This window comes from Vombatus ursinus, unplaced genomic scaffold (genome assembly GCF_900497805.2).
Source record: "Vombatus ursinus unplaced genomic scaffold, bare-nosed wombat genome assembly UNPS02014832.1, whole genome shotgun sequence".
NCBI classification, from domain to species: Eukaryota; Metazoa; Chordata; class Mammalia; order Diprotodontia; family Vombatidae; genus Vombatus; species Vombatus ursinus.
In genome coordinates this window covers 16264635-16283953 of record NW_020954610.1, presented here as the reverse complement: position 1 = coordinate 16283953, position 19319 = coordinate 16264635, and the positions used below count along the sequence as shown (strand labels likewise).

Here is a 19319-nt window from a genome sequence, read left to right as displayed (position 1 = left end):
CATGGCACTTTTATCCACTGCACCACCTAACTAATTAGTAATTTAAAATGTTTTCACATAGTAATGATTTATGGTTTGCAACTTTTGAGAAACTTCTTATCCTTTGATCTCTTATCTGTTAGAAAATGGCTCTTGGTGTTATATATTTACATCAATTCCCAATATAGCTTGCATTTCAGACTTTTATCAATGATTTGCTTTAAAAAGTTATCCCCATTCAATGGTTTCTTTTCTTAGTCTCTCTTCATTGACTTTATTCATGTGAAAGCTTTTCAATTTTATGTAATCAAAACGATCTGTTTTGTCTTTATGATCATCTCTGTTTTATATGATTCTGTGTGTTTGTTTATTAAGCATTCTCCCCAGACCCATAGTTGTGAAATGTTTGTCGTAGTCTTTAATTTTTTTTTCAAATAATGTGGCCCTTTCTTTTCCAATTTAAGTTTATTGTGGTTTATGAGTAAAAGGTTGACTTAAACCTAAAAGGGATTAGCCTTATCAGAGACAAAAAAGAATAAACATATGTGTTGTCAGTTCAAAGTAAGATATAATAATTAGAGCCTCACAGCACTGGAACCAGTAACTAACAACCCATACACTTATATTCATTGGTAACTAGGAATTTTTTTAATAGTGTAGTTTTAAATTTTATAATCTGTATAAAGTAATAGTTATTTGTGTTCATAGAAGTTTTGAAGATCAAGAAGAACAGTGTGATGTATAGTGTAATTTACTGCATTTAGGGAAATTTAGTTGTAAGTTTATAGACATAAAAATGAAATTGATCTTAAAGGATTATCTTGCCCAAGTCCTTCTAATATCAATAAATAAAATATTCTTAAAGGACGATTGCTTATCCTATAAGGTCTTACAGAAAATTTCAATAATGTTCCTTAAGAATATATTCTATTTTCCTTCAGTATCAAGAGGTTCTTAACTGATACTGACCTGTTTGTCCTAAGTTCCAAATTTTCTTGTGTTATCCTTAATGGCAATTGACAAGGTCTAGAAATCTTTTTTGATCGTGATATTTTTTCTAAACACATTCTGTCCCAGATTTCTGCCTAGCTATATGTTTTATATCTTTGGCTCATAAAAGTAGTAATTTTTAGCTAAATCAGCATGACCTCCAAAATTGATTTTAGATTTTAACTATAGTTCAAAATTGCATGCTTATTTGTTAATTGTGTTTAACAAATTTTGATGGCTTGAAGTAATATTAATTGGCATTTCAGGGTCATTTTTTCATAGCTTCCTTAAGGAAATTTAAGTTCTTGTGAAGGAAAATAGAAGAAGCTGAAAGCCTTATTCTCCTTCTACATTTTCTGAGTAGCTTATCCAAAGTCTTCTTTTTTGTCTTCTCAGATAGTCCTGTATTTGCGAATGTGTCTTGCTCACAGCGCAGGTGTGGTTCCCACCTCACAGAGCTTGGCAGATATGCAAGACCATGCCCCAGCAATTGGTCGTTACATAAGAAACCTAATGTCTGGCAACCATATAACATCATCATCTTCCTCTAAGGGCGGGGAAAACAATCCAGTGCAGATTTATATTGGCCTTCTTCAGCAGCTCTTAGCAGGTGTTGGAGGTAAGAAACCTCAGTGATAATAAAAAATAGTAAAGATCTTACAAAAATAATTTAGGCGATTCACATATTTTACTTTTGAAATTAAAGGAAAATATTCAGTTTATGCTCAAATATATTGGAATTAGCTTTTGTTAAAAGCTTAGTTTTTATCTATATATCATCTATCCAGAGTTTTCTATGGTGTATCTCATAAGCTAGTCATATGAAGGTCACCCTTGTCCTTCATGGTGATAGAAGTCATCTTTGAGTCTTAAGGTAAAAATCTTAAGTATAACTGCAAAACCCAATTTCCCCAAAAAAAGAAGGGAATTGTTGACCCAAAAGAAGAGATTTTCTTGGGGAATCTTCAGGTTGCATATTAATTAATAAAGTCATTCTAAAGTGAAGATCATAATGACATATTAGATGGGCAAAGAAAAAAAATACTCTTTTATACATTTGGACCGAAATTCTGATTCTGGGATTCTTAATCTTTCTTTCACAATGGACCCCTTTGGACCTATTCTTATTCTAAGTACTTCTTAGAATATTTTTAAATGCATAAGATAAAATATATGCAATTAAAAAGAAAACTAATTACATTGAAATACAGTTATCAAAGTATTTAAAACATAAGTTTACAGATTCCAAAATAAGAACTTCAGTTCTCTTGGTTTCTTTGACATTTATTTTAATGATGATCTTGATGGTGACAGCAATATAATAATAGTTAGCTTTTATATAGTGCCTACTATGTGCCAGGCACTTTTCTAAGCACTTTATCAACATCTCATTTGATCCTCACCACAGCCCTGGGAGGTTGGTTCTATCATGATCCCCATTTTACAGATCAAGAAAGTTAGGCTAACAAAAGTTATGTGACTTGGTCAGGGTCACACAGCCAGTAAAGTATCTGAGGCTGGATTTGAACTCTGATCTTCCTGACTCCATGCCTACCTGTTATATCTACTGTGCCACTTAGCTTGCCTCCTAAGTCACAATAGTCTTGACCCTTGAAATGATTTTTGCTGTGCACAATTGAGAAATGATAAGATATTCATCTTTAGAGCAACACACTTTATAATGATCAACTTGAAAGAATTTTAAGAGAACTTTAGGGGTTTTATGATGAAATGCGTATTTGTTGGTTCTGATGGTTTTTAATATGATTCTGAATTTCTGTTTAGGATTGCCTGTAATGTATTGTCTTTTGGAGGCTGTTTCCGTCTATCCAGAAAAATTGGCAACCAAATTTGTAGACAAAACAGACTGGATAAAGGTAATTCCAATGCATGCATATGTTTGGTTCTGATGATTCTGCAGAAAGTGCTAGTTTAACTTACTTAAGTTAAATTTAAGTGTTTTTCAAACTTGGTTCATATGACCTTTCTTCCTACTAGGACTCCTCTGACTCTTCTTTATGCCCCCCTACCATAAAAAAAACTTTTAGATCATCTTGTAATTTTTGCCACCATGAAACATATTCAAGGATCTCTATAAGGTAGATTTTTATGATCCCCTTGAAAATTCTTTCATGGACCTGTCTGATACTATATTTGAGGAATGCCAACATAATTCTCTGGATTGTGGCAGACTATTGTCAGAGGCATATTTCTTATAGACCAAAGAGTAATGACCACTGGTGTTTGCATAGCTTATTTACAAAGTGTTTTCCTTGTATTATCTTCATTTTACAGATGAGAAGTCATGGTCAGTGAAGTTAAATTATTAGCCACTTAGCAGCTCAGCCTAGCAGTTGACTTGAACCCAGATCTTTTCATTCTGAGTCCATTCCCTTTTCCAAGCTAATGGCTTTATTCTGCTCTTTTAGTTGATAGGTTATCAATAAAAGTTAAATCTACACTCACCATATTAGAGTGAAAGTATTTGAATCTGGTTATTGTGTCCTTCCCAAAAATTCCAGGCCAAATACCCCCTGTTCTTTCCACTGATTCATCTGTGACTTAGTTTCGTGCCTCTGTGCTAGCCTTCAGCAATAAGCAGTTTGAGACATAGGTTTCAAGCTTAGAAGGGGCCACAGGAGAGACTAGAACTAGAGACGTGTCAGACCTTGAGATAATAGTTGAGATATTCATGGGAGAGAGTATAGAGTGAGGAGAAGGAAAAGAAAAATATCTTGAGAAATATTGACATTAAAAGATCAAATGGTCAGTGAGACAAGGAGCCAATGAAGAACACAGAGAAAGAAGAGTTGATTCAGGAGGTAAACCTCATTTGCCAGAGTTAGTTCCTTCTATCTTCACAGCATCTCTGACATGCATGCATTGGCTTCTCTTCCCTTATGTGGCTAGTGCCCTAGTTCAAGCCCTTGTCCCTTCTCAGACAGTTGGGAGAGCTTCCTATTAGGCCTTCCTGCCTCAATTCTCTCCTGCTCCAAGCCAACTTCAATACATCTACCAAAACTACTCTGTAGACTCCAATCCAATGGTTTCTTATTATCTAAATCAACTATAAACTCCTCAGTTATTTAAATTTCCACTATAGCCTGGCTTTGTCCTACTTTTCTAACCTTTTAACACATTACCCCTCATGCATTCTATAGTCTAGCCATATCACCCTACTTGTTGTTCGTCGTAGATGACACTCTGTTTTCTACTTCTGTGTGGAATGCTCTCCTTCCTCACTTCTGTCTCCTAGCACCCCTGGTTTCCTTCTGGACTCTCTTCAAAGGCATCTTTCTGTAGGAGGCCTCTGCTAGTTTCCCCAACTGCTAATGAATGCTTTCTCCTCCCAAGTTAACTTGTACCTGCTTTTTGTGTGTTTTGTATATGTCTGCATGTACACATTGTCTCCATTAGAATATAAGCTCCTTAAGGACAGGGCCTGCTTTTGTCTTTGCATGCCCAATTCCTAACACTTAGGTAACCAGCTTAGCTTAATGAATACTTACTTGATTGAATATCTCGTAATTAATCTTCCTGCCTCAAATCTCTCCCCACTCTAGACCATCCTCCACACAATTGCTTTAAAAAAACAAAATCAAAACCAAAATTCTACGAGCTTCTGTTGCCTTTAGGATATAAACTTGTCCATTTGACCTCTAACCCTTTTCTCAGCCTGGCCTCAGCCTACCTTTCTAAGCTTGTTTTATGTTCCTGTTGCTGCATGTTTGGTCTAGCCAGACTGACTTTCTTGCCATGTCCCCTCATGCCCAGAGTATAGTCCTTACTTTCTCTTTGCCTCTCAGAATCTCTGTTTCCTTCAAAATCCAGCCTCTATGCCACCTTCTAAATGAAACTTCTCAGTACCTTCCTCTTAATAAATTACCTCATATTTATTGCATACATACTTATCTAGATGCGTGTTATTTGCTCAAGTAGTTAATAAGTTCCTTGAGAGCAAGGACTCATTTTTGTCTTTATATCCCTGGCATCCCAATATGGTCTTTTTAATTGGCTGATTGGTTAACTAAGAGAAATTGTTATATTTGAAGCTTTATGCAGGGCAAAAGTACACAGAAGTAGGGCGGTGATTAATAGTGTTAAGTGCCACAGAGCATTCTAGAAGGATTAGCACGGAGAATTTGGCTCTTAAGGAAGCAGTTTTAGTACAATAGTAAATATGAAAGTCAAATTGAAAGAAGTTGACTAGGGAGTGACTGCCTGAATAAGGAGAGGTATTAAATATAAATACTTTCTTGCATCTATTTTAAAATTTTTTTTAAGTTAAAAAAATACCCTTTTCCTTTTATTAACTTGACAAACATGACAAATTAACATATTAACATACAGATATGAAAATTTCCCTGTATGAGAATAGGAAAAACACTATGTACATTTTGGGTTTTCCTGTAAATTTCAAGTTTAACACAGTAATTGCAGTACCATCCTGCTTGTTTATGTCCTTTCTGAATTCTTTGTGCCTGTTTTAAAAAATGATTAATTGATCATCTTTTCATTTTTTCCCTTTTTTAAAAAAAAATGTTACATCTCACTTAATTCTCCCTTTAGCTTCTTCCTTTCAAAAATGCTTTTTCCTATAACAAATAAGTGTAGTCACTAAAAACAAATTGTCATACTGGCTGTGTCTAAAAATGGGTATGTCATTTTGTTCCTCTTGTTCATCACCTCTCTGCAAAGAGGTGGAAAGTGTATTAATCATCAATCTTCTGGAGTCGTGATTGGTGATTGCATTAATCATGATTCTTAAATCTTTTAGTTTATTTTCTTTACAGTGTTGTAGCACTTCCACAGGAGCTGTTGCTGGAAGTGGAACCCAAACACCTTTGCTAGTAGTCATGGATTGCTACGAGTGAACCGCTGGACGGGATTGCTGCCATATTACTTGTTCTTGTTGTGATGATGTAAACCTTAGTGGCGGCTCCTGAGCAGCCCCCTGTCAGGCAGTCATGATCATGGGTGACCTGGCTTGGGGGAAGGGGGCGCTAGGCCACAGAGCCCATTTGTAAAGGAAATCATGGGAGGATACTCCACAGCAACGAAAATGCGAGAGTTCTTTGGGTTTTTTGTTCATTTTTCTTTATTGATGGTCCTTCTATAGAGCCCTTTTCAGATATTTGGTGAGATTTATGTGGGAGAGCTGCTTTTTTTGTGCTACCATTGTAATTGGAAGCAACCACATCAATATTTTTACACGAAGTTTGATGTTGAAGTGCTGGGCAGTTTGGGAAGGTTGCTTGATTGTAGAATGGTTACAGGAAAGCCTTTTTAGAGTTGGTTAGTTCTGTGTATGTTTATAGAGGAAGGGGAAGGAATCAATGGGAGAAGATTTTGAGAGAGAAGGAACAATTGTTGGAACAAGGTACTGGAAAAAAACAGCGTTGGGGAAAAAAACCAGGCATGTTGTATTAGAAAGGGCATTGAATTTGGAGTCATAGTTCTTGGGTTGGAATCCTGACTTTGGTACCTGTGTGACTTTGGGCAAATCATTTAGTTTCTGAGCCTCCATTTCAAATTAAGGAACTAATCTAGATGGCCTCTAAAATTCCTTCCTATTTAGAATCCTCTGATTCTCTAAATTAACAAAAGGAAGGAAAGGAAAAAAGAGATGAAGGGAGAATTTATTAATTACAATGTGCCAGGCCCTGTGCTCCACAAAAAGAAAGACAGTCTCTGCTCTCTCTCTCTCTCTTTTTACCTTTCTGTTTTTGTTTTCTTTTTTACATTTTATTTAAAGTTTTGAGTTCCAAATTCTATCCGTCCCTTCCCTCCCTCTTCCTTGAGATGGTAAGCAATCAGATATAGGTTATACATATGAAATATATTTTCATACTAGTTTGTACAAGAAGACTTGAAGAAAAGAAAAAAATGAAAGAAAGTGAAAAATAGCATACTTCAATCTGTATTCAGTCAATATCAATTCTTTCTCTGGAGGTGGATAGTGTGCTTCATCATTAGTCCTTTGGGATTGTCTTAGATCATTATATTGCTGAGAATAGCTAAGTTATTCACAGTTCTTCATTAAACAGTATTGCTGTAACTGTACACTGTTCTTCTGGTTCTGTTCACTTCACTATGCATCAGTTCATTTAAGTCTTTCCAGATTTTTTTGAAATCATCCAGCTCGTCATTTCTTACAGCACAGTAATATTCCATTACAATCATATACCACAGCTTTTTTAGCCATTCGTCATTTGATGGATATCCCTTTGATTTCCAGTTCTTACGCACCACAAGAAGACAAATAGGTCCTTTTCCCTTTTTTTGGATGTCTTTGGGATATAGACTTAGCAGTGGTATTGCTGGATCAAAGGGTATGCATAATCCCTGCTCTCTTAAAAGAGCTTATAATTTAATGAAGAAAGACAGCACACAAAGGGAGTTGAAAAGCAAGGGGTTGGGATATGGGATATGAAGGTACATGGCACAGGGTCATGTTTGTGAAGTCCAGTGGAAGTCAAGAACAGAGGCAGAAGACCAATGAAAGTTGTTGGGCCTAGGCGCCTCCATAAAATAGAAGCTCTAAGTGGAACTTACTGAAGGGGGCATTGGAGAGGGATATACCATAGTGATACGTAATGAATGACAGAATACATTTTCTCCTCTCACAGGATGAAAGAAAAAGAGAATGAGTAATAATACTGAAATTTTGAGGATTATAAGAAGGAAATTGAAGTAGCTTACATTGGATGACTTCAGTCTTCTTAGGAAAGTCATTTGTTTTTAAGTGGTAGGGAAGGGGGGAAAGGAACAGGTACCTGATATGTGGTACTAATATGTGGATCCCCATTTTATAGTTAAAGAAACTGAGCCAGACAGGTTAAGAGACTTGCCCAGGATAAAAAAGTTTGTAGGTATCTGAGGTGAGATTTGGGCCCACCTCTCTAACCACTCTACCATGTAGCTGCCCTGCGGTAGCAGGGGAGGAATCTAGTTGAGAGTTTGAGGTGATAAGAAAATATTAGCCATGGTAACTATGGGGAATAAAATGAGTCAGAGTGAAATAGATAACTTATAATGAAGCTTTTATAAGGATATGTATTGTAAATCTCTAAAAAACGTGTTGAACGTTAAAAAAGATTTGTTTCTATTTTAAATTTGTTTTCTTTATTATAAACTTAAAACAACAAATGCAAACATTTCAGTATACAGAGATCAGAAAAAGATTGTATATGTAACTGAACTTCTTTTAATATATATTTTTTAAAGAATATATTTTTCACAATAGGAATATAATTTACCTGATAATCAGTCTATCCTCCTGAATTTCCTTAAGTTCTCATCTGTTTTAAAAATTTTTCATTGATACTTTTTTCTTGTTTCACTATCTGCCAACTCCCTACCCTTTATTTTTTCAAAAATATATTAATTTATATATTTTAAGGCTGAATCTCCCTGAGTCAAACAGATTGGAAGTGTGCTGGCTACGCATAAGTCCAATCTGACTACTGATAAATAACATGGGAGCTTTGACCTGCCATCTCCCTCCTGGACTATTTCACTCTTCCTAAAACACCCTACTAACCTATTACCCAGATAGTATCCGTATTTAATGGAAGATATTTGTGGCCAGGAAGTAATTTGAAATTAAAATAGAAAAATGCTTTCAAATTTATTTTGTTCTTTTCTTTTTAATTACATTTCTAGTTTTTCAATATTTTCTTTAATTTTTGCTTTGTAGATTACCTGTTGTGTAACTTGACTTTATTGGTGATATAAAAATAAATTAATTCTTATTCCTTGGTAATTGATGGAGTAAAAATGGTTTAGCAATCATCAGATTGTACTGCAATCTATTATTTGGTGGTATGTCATTCGTAGCTCTTTCACTTAGAAGAAATTGTTGAATGATTATTTTTCCCATAGGCACCAAACAGATCAGAACACTAGTATCAAGTATCATTTATCTTACTGTTTTTGGATCTTTTTATTTTCATATTTCAAGTTCAATTTACCCATATTACTGTATCAAATAATTTGTACTTGTATTTCATAAAATATATATATTTAAACCTTAGTTAATGAATAATTCTTACCTGTCTTATCTCTTATTCCCTTTCTCTATACATTTTCAGAGTCTTATGAATACTAATAAGGAAGAGATGCGAGAATTGGTGGCATTATTTTATTCAGTGGTGGTGTCTACAATGTCAGGAAATGAGTTGAAGTCAACTATACAGCACCTTATAAAGACGACAAAGGACAATCATGTAAGTAATCAACTTTTTTCACTCTCTTTTTAATATGTAACATTGTATATTCTAATCATATCACTTACTAAGTAAACTTTGAGAAATCCATATATGTACTTAATGTATTTCACCTGTCTCATATTTTAAGGGTTTTAAAAAACAATTGGGGTGTGTGTGCGCGCGCACACACAAATACATGTAATTATGTATGTATGTATGTGCATTTATATAAAATACACATTCATAGAATTCATAGAGTTCTAATGTACATTAGAAGTCATATAGTTCTGCTTCCTTAACTTTCCCAAAGTCAGAACTGAGATAACCAGGATTTTGAATTCAGGTGGTATGACTCCAGATTCTGTACTCTCCTCTGTATCATCCCTCTATAAAATGTACCAAAAGATATTCTCAAATTGAACTGAAGAAGTCTTCAGATAATCTGTGTGGCCATTTTGATGATATCGCTGAAGGTTTTCATGACTGCCAAAATGATTTTCCTGAAGCACAAGCCTTAACATGGCATTGTCCTAGTCAATAAACTTCAATCATTCCTTTTTACCCCCAGCATCAACTATAAAATCCTTTGTTGGAATTCAGAGCTTTTAATAATCTGGCCCCATCTTATCTTTTCAGTCTTCTTACAATTTAATGCCTTCCATACATGCTGGCGCACTTGCTGTTCATCTTCTATCATACTCCATTTCATTATTCGTTCCTTTTACCTTTGCTGTATTTCTCTTAACTCCTGTTTTTGAACTTCAGAGTTTCTACACAGCTCTGGTCTTTTTTATCAGGAATGCTTGAAAATCCTCTAGTTTGTTAGAGGTCCATTTTTTTCTTCTGTAAAATTATGCAGTTTTGCTGGGCAAATTATTTTTGGATATTCTTTGCCTTCATCTGAGATCTCTACCTTTTTTTAGGGGTCGCTGCTAAATCCTATGTGATCCTGACTGTAGTTCCTTGCCATTTGAATTTTTTCTTTCTGATTACTTACAGTATTTTTTATTTGACCTGGAAGCTCTGGATATTGACTACAATATAATGTTTCTTAGAGTTTTCACTTTGGAGTCTTTTTGGGAGGTGATTAGTTGAGTCTTTTTGTTTCTGCTTTGCTCTCTTGTTCTAAGAGATTTTTTTAAAGATTTCTTGAAATATTGTATCCAGATTTTTTTTTTGGTTGTAGCCTTCAGTTAGTGCAGTGATGCTTACAAATTTTTCTCTTTTTCTGTTTTCTTGGTCAGTTGTTTTTGCTATGAGATAGCTTAATGTTTTCTTACATTTTTAAAAATCTTTTGAGTTTGTTTTAATTTTTCTTATTGTCTGTTGGCTTTTATTTAATCTATCCTAATATTCTGGGAGTTTGTTGCTTTGACAAACCTTTTGTGCCAAACTATTAATTCTCTTTACAATTCTTCCATAATTTTCATTTCTTTACTAGTTTTTTTTTCTTCTAACACTCTTATTTCATTTATAAAAAACATTTTTAATGTCTCTCTTTTTTTTTTTAATTTTTGCATCCTCTCTTCCAGGAATTCTAGTTGAATTTTTGCCCATATTATGTTTTCCTTGGGACCTTTGCTTGTAAATGTTTTCAAGGTATTCTCTTCTTCTGGGTTTGTGGCTTTTGCATCATTGCAACTGTTAGAGATTTTTATGTTGGGATTCTTTTTTTTTTTTCCAATTTTTTTCCATTTTCCATCCTATTTTCTGCTTTTGAATTTTATATTTGGTCCAGTCTCTACATATTTCTGAGGGAAGGACCAGACCTTCCCTGGGCTGACTTCTTGCTGTTTTCTTAAGATTGTGGATGTTGTGTTTATTCTAGGCTCTTAAGGACAGCTCAGGATGGGCACCTGCAAGCTTTCAGTATTCCCAAAGTGATCTGGTTCGGGGCAGTGTCTGATAACTACCTTCCCTGGTCTGATCCCTGCAAATTCCTGTCTTGAGTTTGGGTGTGAACTGTTGTTGGATGTGAGCAGTTGTAAACTGCTACTGGACTCAGCTGTTTTCAAGCAGCTGGGATCCTCTGCTAGTTCAGTCACAGAACTGTATTCTTCCTTTGGTCTGCTATTTCTGCCCTTGATATTCTTCTGTTGGCTTCAGACTGGGATGGAAGCTAGAAGTGAAACTCTGCTGTGCTCCTTGGTGGTCTGAGCCACATAGCTGCTGCTTGCTTTGGGACTTTGCTCTTTCTCAATACATTTCCCAGGGCCTTCCATGACTTCCTACTGACAATGCTACCCCTATATACAGGACCCTTCCTCACTCTTCTTTATATCTGTGACCCAGAATTGGGTAGTGGGTGACAAAGCTGTCATGATTTCCTAGAATGTCTCTGGGGGTGGCCTGATATGGCTCTAGGACCTCCTCTGGTGCACAGCCTTTTCCCATGCACAGGAATGCTTCTGGCCAGACCTTTTTCCCAGGGTCTGCAGACCTCTGTCTTTCTCCTTGTGCCAACCTAGGCTGGAAAAATGACTCACCGTGACTTTTTCTTGGATTTCCCTGTCATGATTCGATCTGTGTGATTTTTTAGGTTGGTGGGGAGCTTGATGTGTTTCTTGCTACTCCACCATCTTGACTCTTCCTCCTGTTTTGTGTAGTCCAGTGTAATCCTATTAGAATTGTTAAGAATTGATCCTAATAGCTAGATGTAACTGTTGCTTTACAAAAATTCTTGTGCATTTTTTCCTAAAACAATTGAAAATTTGATATTTTTTATTTACCTTATCCTTTTTTTTATTAGATTGTCTTTTTATTGTTTTTGTACAGGGGCCACACATACAGAATGGACTGTTGACAATAGAGGAATTAGAATAGAATACAATATCATGCTAATCTTCCAAAATAAAATCATTTCTGTTGACCACACAAGATGTCTTAACATATTAAATTAGGCATCCTTGGGTAGCTGATCAAATAGACGGATCAATGAACATTTCATGCTTTTTTCCATGTATCTGTGATCTCCACATCTACCCTTTATATAGCTCTCCCTATTTTGCCTTGAATTTTTATTTGAGGCACTGATAAGTTTGACCTGACTTCAGCTCTCTGAAGGGACCTGTTAGGTACCTGACAGTTTGACACTGAGAAAAAAAAAATTGTTTCTACTTCATAATTGATTTAATTCTGTATTACTACAGACATTTTTGTAACTGCCTAAATCATGTTTTATTGTCTCTGAGTTGTTTAAAAATTCAGTTTTTCTGTGAAATCAACAGTCTTTATGTCAACATGGAAATCTGTTATCTCTGTCCCACTTGTTGTCCTTTAAGGAAGTCTGGTCTATTATCTCTGTTCTTCAAGGAAGTCTGAATTATTATCCATGTACCAGTAATTAACCTTGCAGGCAGACATAGCAGTCAGCAACAAGATGGAAGGAGGGATGGTTGCTAGCCCTACATATCCGATCTCCAGACAGTTATATTGTTTTTCCCATAGATCCTCCTTTTGTCTGTAAAAAAGATCTGTAAACCTCACCTTAGAGTCTTAGCTGTTGATGAGGAGTCTGAGACCCTCTTTCTTGGTAAAGTCAAACTTTGCTAATAAATTGATCATGCTTGGAATTTTGTGCTTCATTTTACCTTAATTTTAATTGTGACAGTGCTGTTCCTGCTGATGTAGTTGCATGTGGAATGTTGTCAGAGCATCACCATCAGATGTTAGAAAGTCTAATTCTGTAACATAAAGAAACCTCTTATTGAAATGATCCAATAGTTAATCAAGCTATTTTGGAGTTCATCATGCTGGAAGAATTTATTTTATAATTATCAATTATTTTTTTAATCACACTTGTACTTTAGGCCTGTCTAATTAAAAGCCAGTAAAGTTAAAATGACTATGGAGAACTTTCTTTCCTTAGTCCATTGATACTTAGTCTGAAGAGTTGCCACAATGTGTACTTGTAGAATTAAAATGAAATTATAAGAAAGTATGACAATGACATGCTGACCTATTGTCAACTTTAGAGCCCAGAAATACAGCATGGATCCTTGCTTGCTTTGGGATTCACAGTGGGACGTTATTTGGCTAAAAAGAAAACCAAAGTGGCAGAGCTGCAAGACACAGAGACTGCATTTTTGCCAGAACAAGAACAGCTCATTCAGAGTACAACTGAAACAATAGGTAATTGATACTTTTTATGCTGATTCAATTACATTAAATGGTATTTTCCTTTTCTTTTGTGGTGTGATACTTTTTTTAAGTACATTGTTTTCCTAGAAAACTGCCTTGAAGGAACAAAATTTTTATTTAAATTGAAATGTCTTTGTATCCAAAGGTTATTCTGTTTTTTAGTAACTATGATAGTACTCTACCTTTAGCATACGTGGCTACTTTATATAATTTTTTCACACTGAGATATCCACTTGGAAGATGTTGTTGTTTGGAACATTGCAACTTTTAAAAAATCACTGTACTCCATTCCCTCTTAATAGATAGACACTTTTTAAAAATATGAAAACATACACATGCAATTTTATCAGACATTTGGTACATTTTTAAAAGATGCAAAATTAAAGTCAGCTTTCAAATATACCTCAATTTCATTCTGATCACAAAGAAGACAATATAGAATATTCTCTTTATGTTCTTTTATGTGTTCTTACAGGTTCATTTTTGGACAGCACTTCTCCTCTCCTGGCAATTGCTGCTTGTACAGCCCTGGGTGAAATTGGTAGAAATGGCCCTCTCCCCATTCCCAATGAGGGATCTGGCTTTACCAAACTTCATCTTGTAGAAAGTTTACTCAACAGAATACCTTCTAGCAAAGAAACAAACAAGGCAAGTGCATTTTTAAAAATTTCCAGTTCAGTTCTATGATTTTTATTAGTCACCTACTGTATGTACTTGTAAATGTTGGAAAGGCACTGCAAAAAAAAATAATAATAACTTGGACCTGGAGTTAAATAACAGGAGAAGTTTAGGCTGAATTCCTTTTGGGAAATTGCAAATTTCTTTTCATGATCCCATGATTCTCCATGAAACAAAGGTGCTAGCAATAATACCAGTATTTTTCTAGTGTTGCTGTATGGTTATAAGTCATAAAACAGTATACAGTTTCTGAAGAAATGAAATTGGCACCCAAAGGTCAATGGAGAGGCATGTGGTAAGCTTACTTAGGCTGCAGTGTGTCACCAATAAGAAATTACAAAGTAGAAGTGGTATACAGGATGTTGTCATAGGTATCTGACTGAAAAAGAAGGTGGCCTATTCATATGGTGTGAACAAGTGATAACAGATGGGAGGCTCACATGCTGCATTTGTTTCTTCATGATGTTAGGAAAAGGCAAGGGAAGTCTGTGGTTTATTAGGTAGAAATTGTCCCTACTCATCCCAGCCCTCTAAAGTGAATTCATCGGTGAACATAGACAAGATTGGTACAGTCATGGGTGGTTTGTGATTTATATCATTTGAGGGAATGTTTACATCAAGGAGTTCCATGATGTAATTTCAGTATTTGATAGTATAGAACAAGTTCATCAATACAGAACAGAAAGAAATTTGAAGAGGGAAAGATTAGTTTTAGAGGTGTCAGGGAAAGCTTCATAGAGGAGTTGAGCCGTAAAGAATGGAATTTCAGCAATCAGAGATGGTGTCTGGTTTTGGGGAATAGAATTAGTCAATAAACATTTATTAAATGCCTGCTATGTGTCAGGCACTGTGCTGAATGCTAGGGATACAAAAAGAGACTAAGGACAGTCCCTGTTCTCAAAGAACTCACAGTTTAATGGGGGAGACAACAAGCAAACAAATAAGTACAAATAAATTATATGTAGGGTAAATAGGAAATAATTGAGAGAGATAAGGCACTAGAATTAAGAGGAATTGGGAAAGGTTTCCTGTAGGTGGTGTGGTTTTAGCTGGGACGTTAAGGAAGCCAAGGAAGTCAGTAGGTGAAGCAGAGGAGGGAGAGCATTCCAGGCTTGTTGGACAACCAGAGAAAATGCCCAAAGCCATATGAGTCCATTCTAGTTATGGGGATGACATAAACAAAGACAGAGTTGGGAGGAGGCAGGATGACAAAGGCTTGGGGGTAGTGAACCCCTTCGCTGCCTAGTATATATTTGTGAACACCTATTCACAACTTGTGAATAGTTCACATAATCTATGGTCAAGCCATTCTGAAAAGAGGAATGGTAAGAAATTAGGTTGGATTTAGGTCAGACCCAGATTGTGAAAGAAAGGAAAGGAGATTTTACTTTATTTGGTAGGCAGAGTGGTGTAAAGGGCTGACATAATCATAATGGTGAATGAGTAAGATGACTCCATCCACACTGGAAGGACTCATATTGGATCCTTAATGGACTTAGAAGTAGCAAGCTCAGTTAGAAAGAGATTTTTCAGTAATCTAGGTGAGAGTGAATGATGGCCAAAATATGGGAGGATTGCAGTAAAAGTAAAAGAGAACACAAAAGAAGTAGACATTGCAGTGGCGAAGTCAGCAGGATTTAGCAATAAACTGGTGGGGATTGGGGGAGGGGGGAAAGTTAAAGAATCAAATTGACAGGTATATCAATAGTGTATAAATAAGCTAAATAATCTTTCTGGGGGCAGGTAAGCGGAGCAGTGGATAGAACACCGGCCCTGAAGTCAGGAGGACCCAAGTGCAAATCTGGCCTCAGACACTTGACACTTACTTGCTGTGTGACCCTGGGCAAGTCACTTAATCCCATTGCCTAGCAGGAGAAAAAAAAGACAAAGGAAAAAAAATTATTCTGTAGTTAAAGATAAAAACAAAAAAGCACTGGATGTGTAGTCAGAAGGCCTGGGTTTGAATTTAGGCTTCTTACTGAGTAGTAGACCTTTAGACAAGTCATTTTCCCTCTTTTCTTCTTTAAAGTAAGCAATTTGTATAACATAATCTTTAAGTCCCCCTGTAGCTTTGACATCCTATTGATACGAATTATTTGAAAAGGAGTAAGTGAGAAATGAACTAGATGAATCTTACGCATTTGTGATGTTAGTAACTGATATTTTCTATGTACAACTAGTTTTACAAAACTGATTCCTGTTATCAATTTTGGCAAACCAAGTGTAGATAACATGCTTGTTGATTCGTAAGGAAGGACTTCAAACTTGAGATTTATACAGAGATGTAAAAACCAGCCTAAAATTTTGTTTCTTCATGTTGTTAGATTAGGCCAATTAACTTCTAGAGACACATTGGTTATTTTAAGAGGTCTGTGTCTCAGTTAACTGTTAGAGCACTTGTTCAAAGAAGTAGTAATTGGCATTTTAAAAAAAGTTTTAAAGAACTATTTGATTTTAAACCTGTATTCATAAGAATAAAAACACCTAAAGAAAAAAGTATTAAAAATTGTGAACTGTAGGATTCAATATAATGATAATAAAAAGAGGATAAACCTTTCTGTAGTTCTGACCATTAAACATAATGGATAGTACCATATTATAATTCACTATTAGAAGAACAATTACATAACAGTGTCATATACCTAATTGGTTTTTTTTTTAACTTAATTTATGATTTTAGTAGAATAAGGAACTCTTACCAATGCAGACCTCCACCCACTTTGTAGTGGTCTTCCACTCCACTGTCTATCCAGCTTTAGTTTTAGAGAGTTGATGAAACTCTGAATGATTATCTCAGGGTCACAGAGCTAATCTGTGTCAGAGGCGGGTCTTTGAAACCAGTTCTTCCTGGTACTGAGGCTAACTCATAGTCCACTACACCATGTGTACTCTAAACATTAAATTGCAAGATTGAAATCAAAATTTTTAGTTCAGCAAAGCTAGAATAAAGGTCTCACATTTTTCTCTTTTTTCTTTAATATGTAACTAATTTTATATATTAAGTTTTAGGAGTTATTTTCCTTTGTATTCCAAAGCTAGTAACTCAAGCTTAGTGAAATTGGGTACTTAGGGATAAACTGAGGTGTTTTTATAAGAGTTATGGAAACTACCCTTTTGAATCTACTATTTAAAAATAAAACTTGTATGTGTTTTTAAAAGAAGAAATTTTCTCCTTTTAGATGAAGGAACGAGCAATCCAAACACTGGGCTATTTTCCAGTTGGGGATGGAAATTTTCCTCACCAGAAGCTAATTTTGCAAGGCCTCATGGATTCTGTTGAGGTAAATTTCAACTACTACCTTGAATCATCTAAAGAAATTCTTAACCTGGGGTCAGTTATTGATTATAGATTTTAATATTACTGATTTAATTTGTAATCCTCTGTGCTTTTAAAAACATTCTTTTGAGAAGGGCCCATAGGCTTCACCAGACTGTCTGAGTGGTCAGTGACAAAAAAAGGGTTAATACTCCCCTGAACTTACTATTTTATTTATCACTTGATTTTTATCTTGGTAATTTTGTCCATAAGAGAATTTGATTAAATCTCTATTATTGTCTGGATAATCTAGTTCACTTTACTTTTATATAAAAAAAATTAATACCTAAACTCATGTGACTTTTTCCCCTTAAAGCAATTTCATTGAATTCTCAAGTTACTAAGTGCCATCAGCTGGAGTCTAAAATGACTTATTTTTTCCTTACATGTTTTTCCCCTCTCATTGGCTTTATACACAGTATATTAAAAAAAATACTGATTAATCTTTTGAATTTTTGTGGAGATTGAATGTAATTTGTGTTTACTAAATGGTTTTTGGTAAAATAACTTAAGAACTTACTCAGTTGTATTGTCAGCTTTTGCTTCACATAATTGAAGTAATTATTTTGACAATCAAATGTAGCCAGTATGGCAAGAGATAATCTTTATAAGTTATTTTATGTGTTTAGCTCTTGGATGGCAATTGTGTTAATATTTTTCCAGAAAGTATTAAAATTAGTCTCTGGTATCTCTCTGCCTCCACTGATTTTCCCCCTTTACTCTAATCAACATGAGAAAAAGAGTGGTAAAGGAAGCAGAAATTGGTGTAATTGTTGATATGATTAGATTCAGAAGTCTGACTTATGACCCTGTACAATATCTCAGGTTCTGAGAAGAAATTTTTACTCTGATTCTCTTCTGAGTTTAAAAATGAATGTATGTTAAGTAGGACTTAGGCCACAGTCAGGGGAAGAGTGATATTATTTGTTCATAAAGACAGAAGGAGCTGACTTAGGGAATGGGGTGAAAGGCAAACACATTGAGAAAACAAGATTTCAGCATATTTATATCCTTGTAGGATTGTTGGTTTAGCAACTTCTACAATGGGGGAAGCACTCTCTTTACCCTGAGAGCTATTATGGTTATATTTTATTTCTTCCTTCTTTAGGCAAAGCAAATAGAACTTCAGTTTACTGTTGGTGAAGCCATTACTAGTGCTGCAATTGGCACGAGTTCAGTGGCTGCCCGTGATGCCTGGCTGGTCACCGAAGAAGAGTATGCACCACTTGCTGGTGAGCCTTTCTCGAAAGCTGCTTCTGATTCTATGGCAGAGGATTTTCCTTCTCTGTTCACTTAGCCCAGCTGGCATATGTATGTGAGGTTTCCATGTAAGAGAGAATTGTAAGGGCCTGGGGGTACATATAAAACCACTGAGGTAGGCATACTGAAAAATTTGATTTTAATGTGAAGACAAATTTTGTCAGTTTCTAGTTGAAATAACAGAATTAACTAACGTTTGAACTGAGTATCATTCAAATCTCACCAGCTTTTCCTTTAGATTTTCAAACATCTTCTGTGTGTGTTTGGGGCTTTATCACCAATCCAGAAAGTTTTCAAAGGCCTGTGTTTAAAATAACTCCCAGCTTTAGTCTTCACTCATTTTGTGTGTCTGTTTCTAAAGGAGAAAATCATATAAGCAACCAGTGGAAAATCCTAGAATTGATCACTATGGGAAATCTCTGGGAAGTTTGACTGGCAGCTTGGGGGTTTCCATGCTCCTTTGTGTTGCTAATCTATTAAGTATGTAGAGCTAAAGGAAGGACACAGGCTGTAAGGCTAGTTAGCAAGTTGCTTGTCCATTGGGGATGGGACCTGGACTAACAATGTATAGCTGTGCAAAAAAAAAAAGGAAGAGACAGAAGTCAAGAGTTGCAGCCGCAGTGCCAGAGGCCTGCCTGTCACTGCTTCATCTGCAGACTTAATCTGAAGATTTCTTAATCTAAGAAAACAGATGTGGTGAAGATTCAGAAATTCTGTAAGTCTAAACTGAAGAAAGGGAACACAGT

General features: G+C 35.5%; 1 protein-coding gene across 3 annotated transcripts in view; it reads left to right on the top strand.

Annotated features, from left to right (window-relative positions):
• Positions 1-19319, top strand: part of ECPAS (Ecm29 proteasome adaptor and scaffold) — a 158156-nt gene that overhangs the window by 100802 nt on the left and 38035 nt on the right. For all 3 annotated transcript variants that reach the window (XM_027839069.1, XM_027839068.1, XM_027839066.1), the window contains 7 exons: positions 1366-1588; positions 2755-2846; positions 9063-9197; positions 13154-13310; positions 13795-13967; positions 17177-17278; positions 18422-18545. In XM_027839069.1, the coding sequence (XP_027694870.1) occupies positions 1366-1588; positions 2755-2846; positions 9063-9197; positions 13154-13310; positions 13795-13967; positions 17177-17278; positions 18422-18545 (1006 nt within the window). The remainder of the gene's footprint in view (positions 1-1365; positions 1589-2754; positions 2847-9062; positions 9198-13153; positions 13311-13794; positions 13968-17176; positions 17279-18421; positions 18546-19319) is intronic.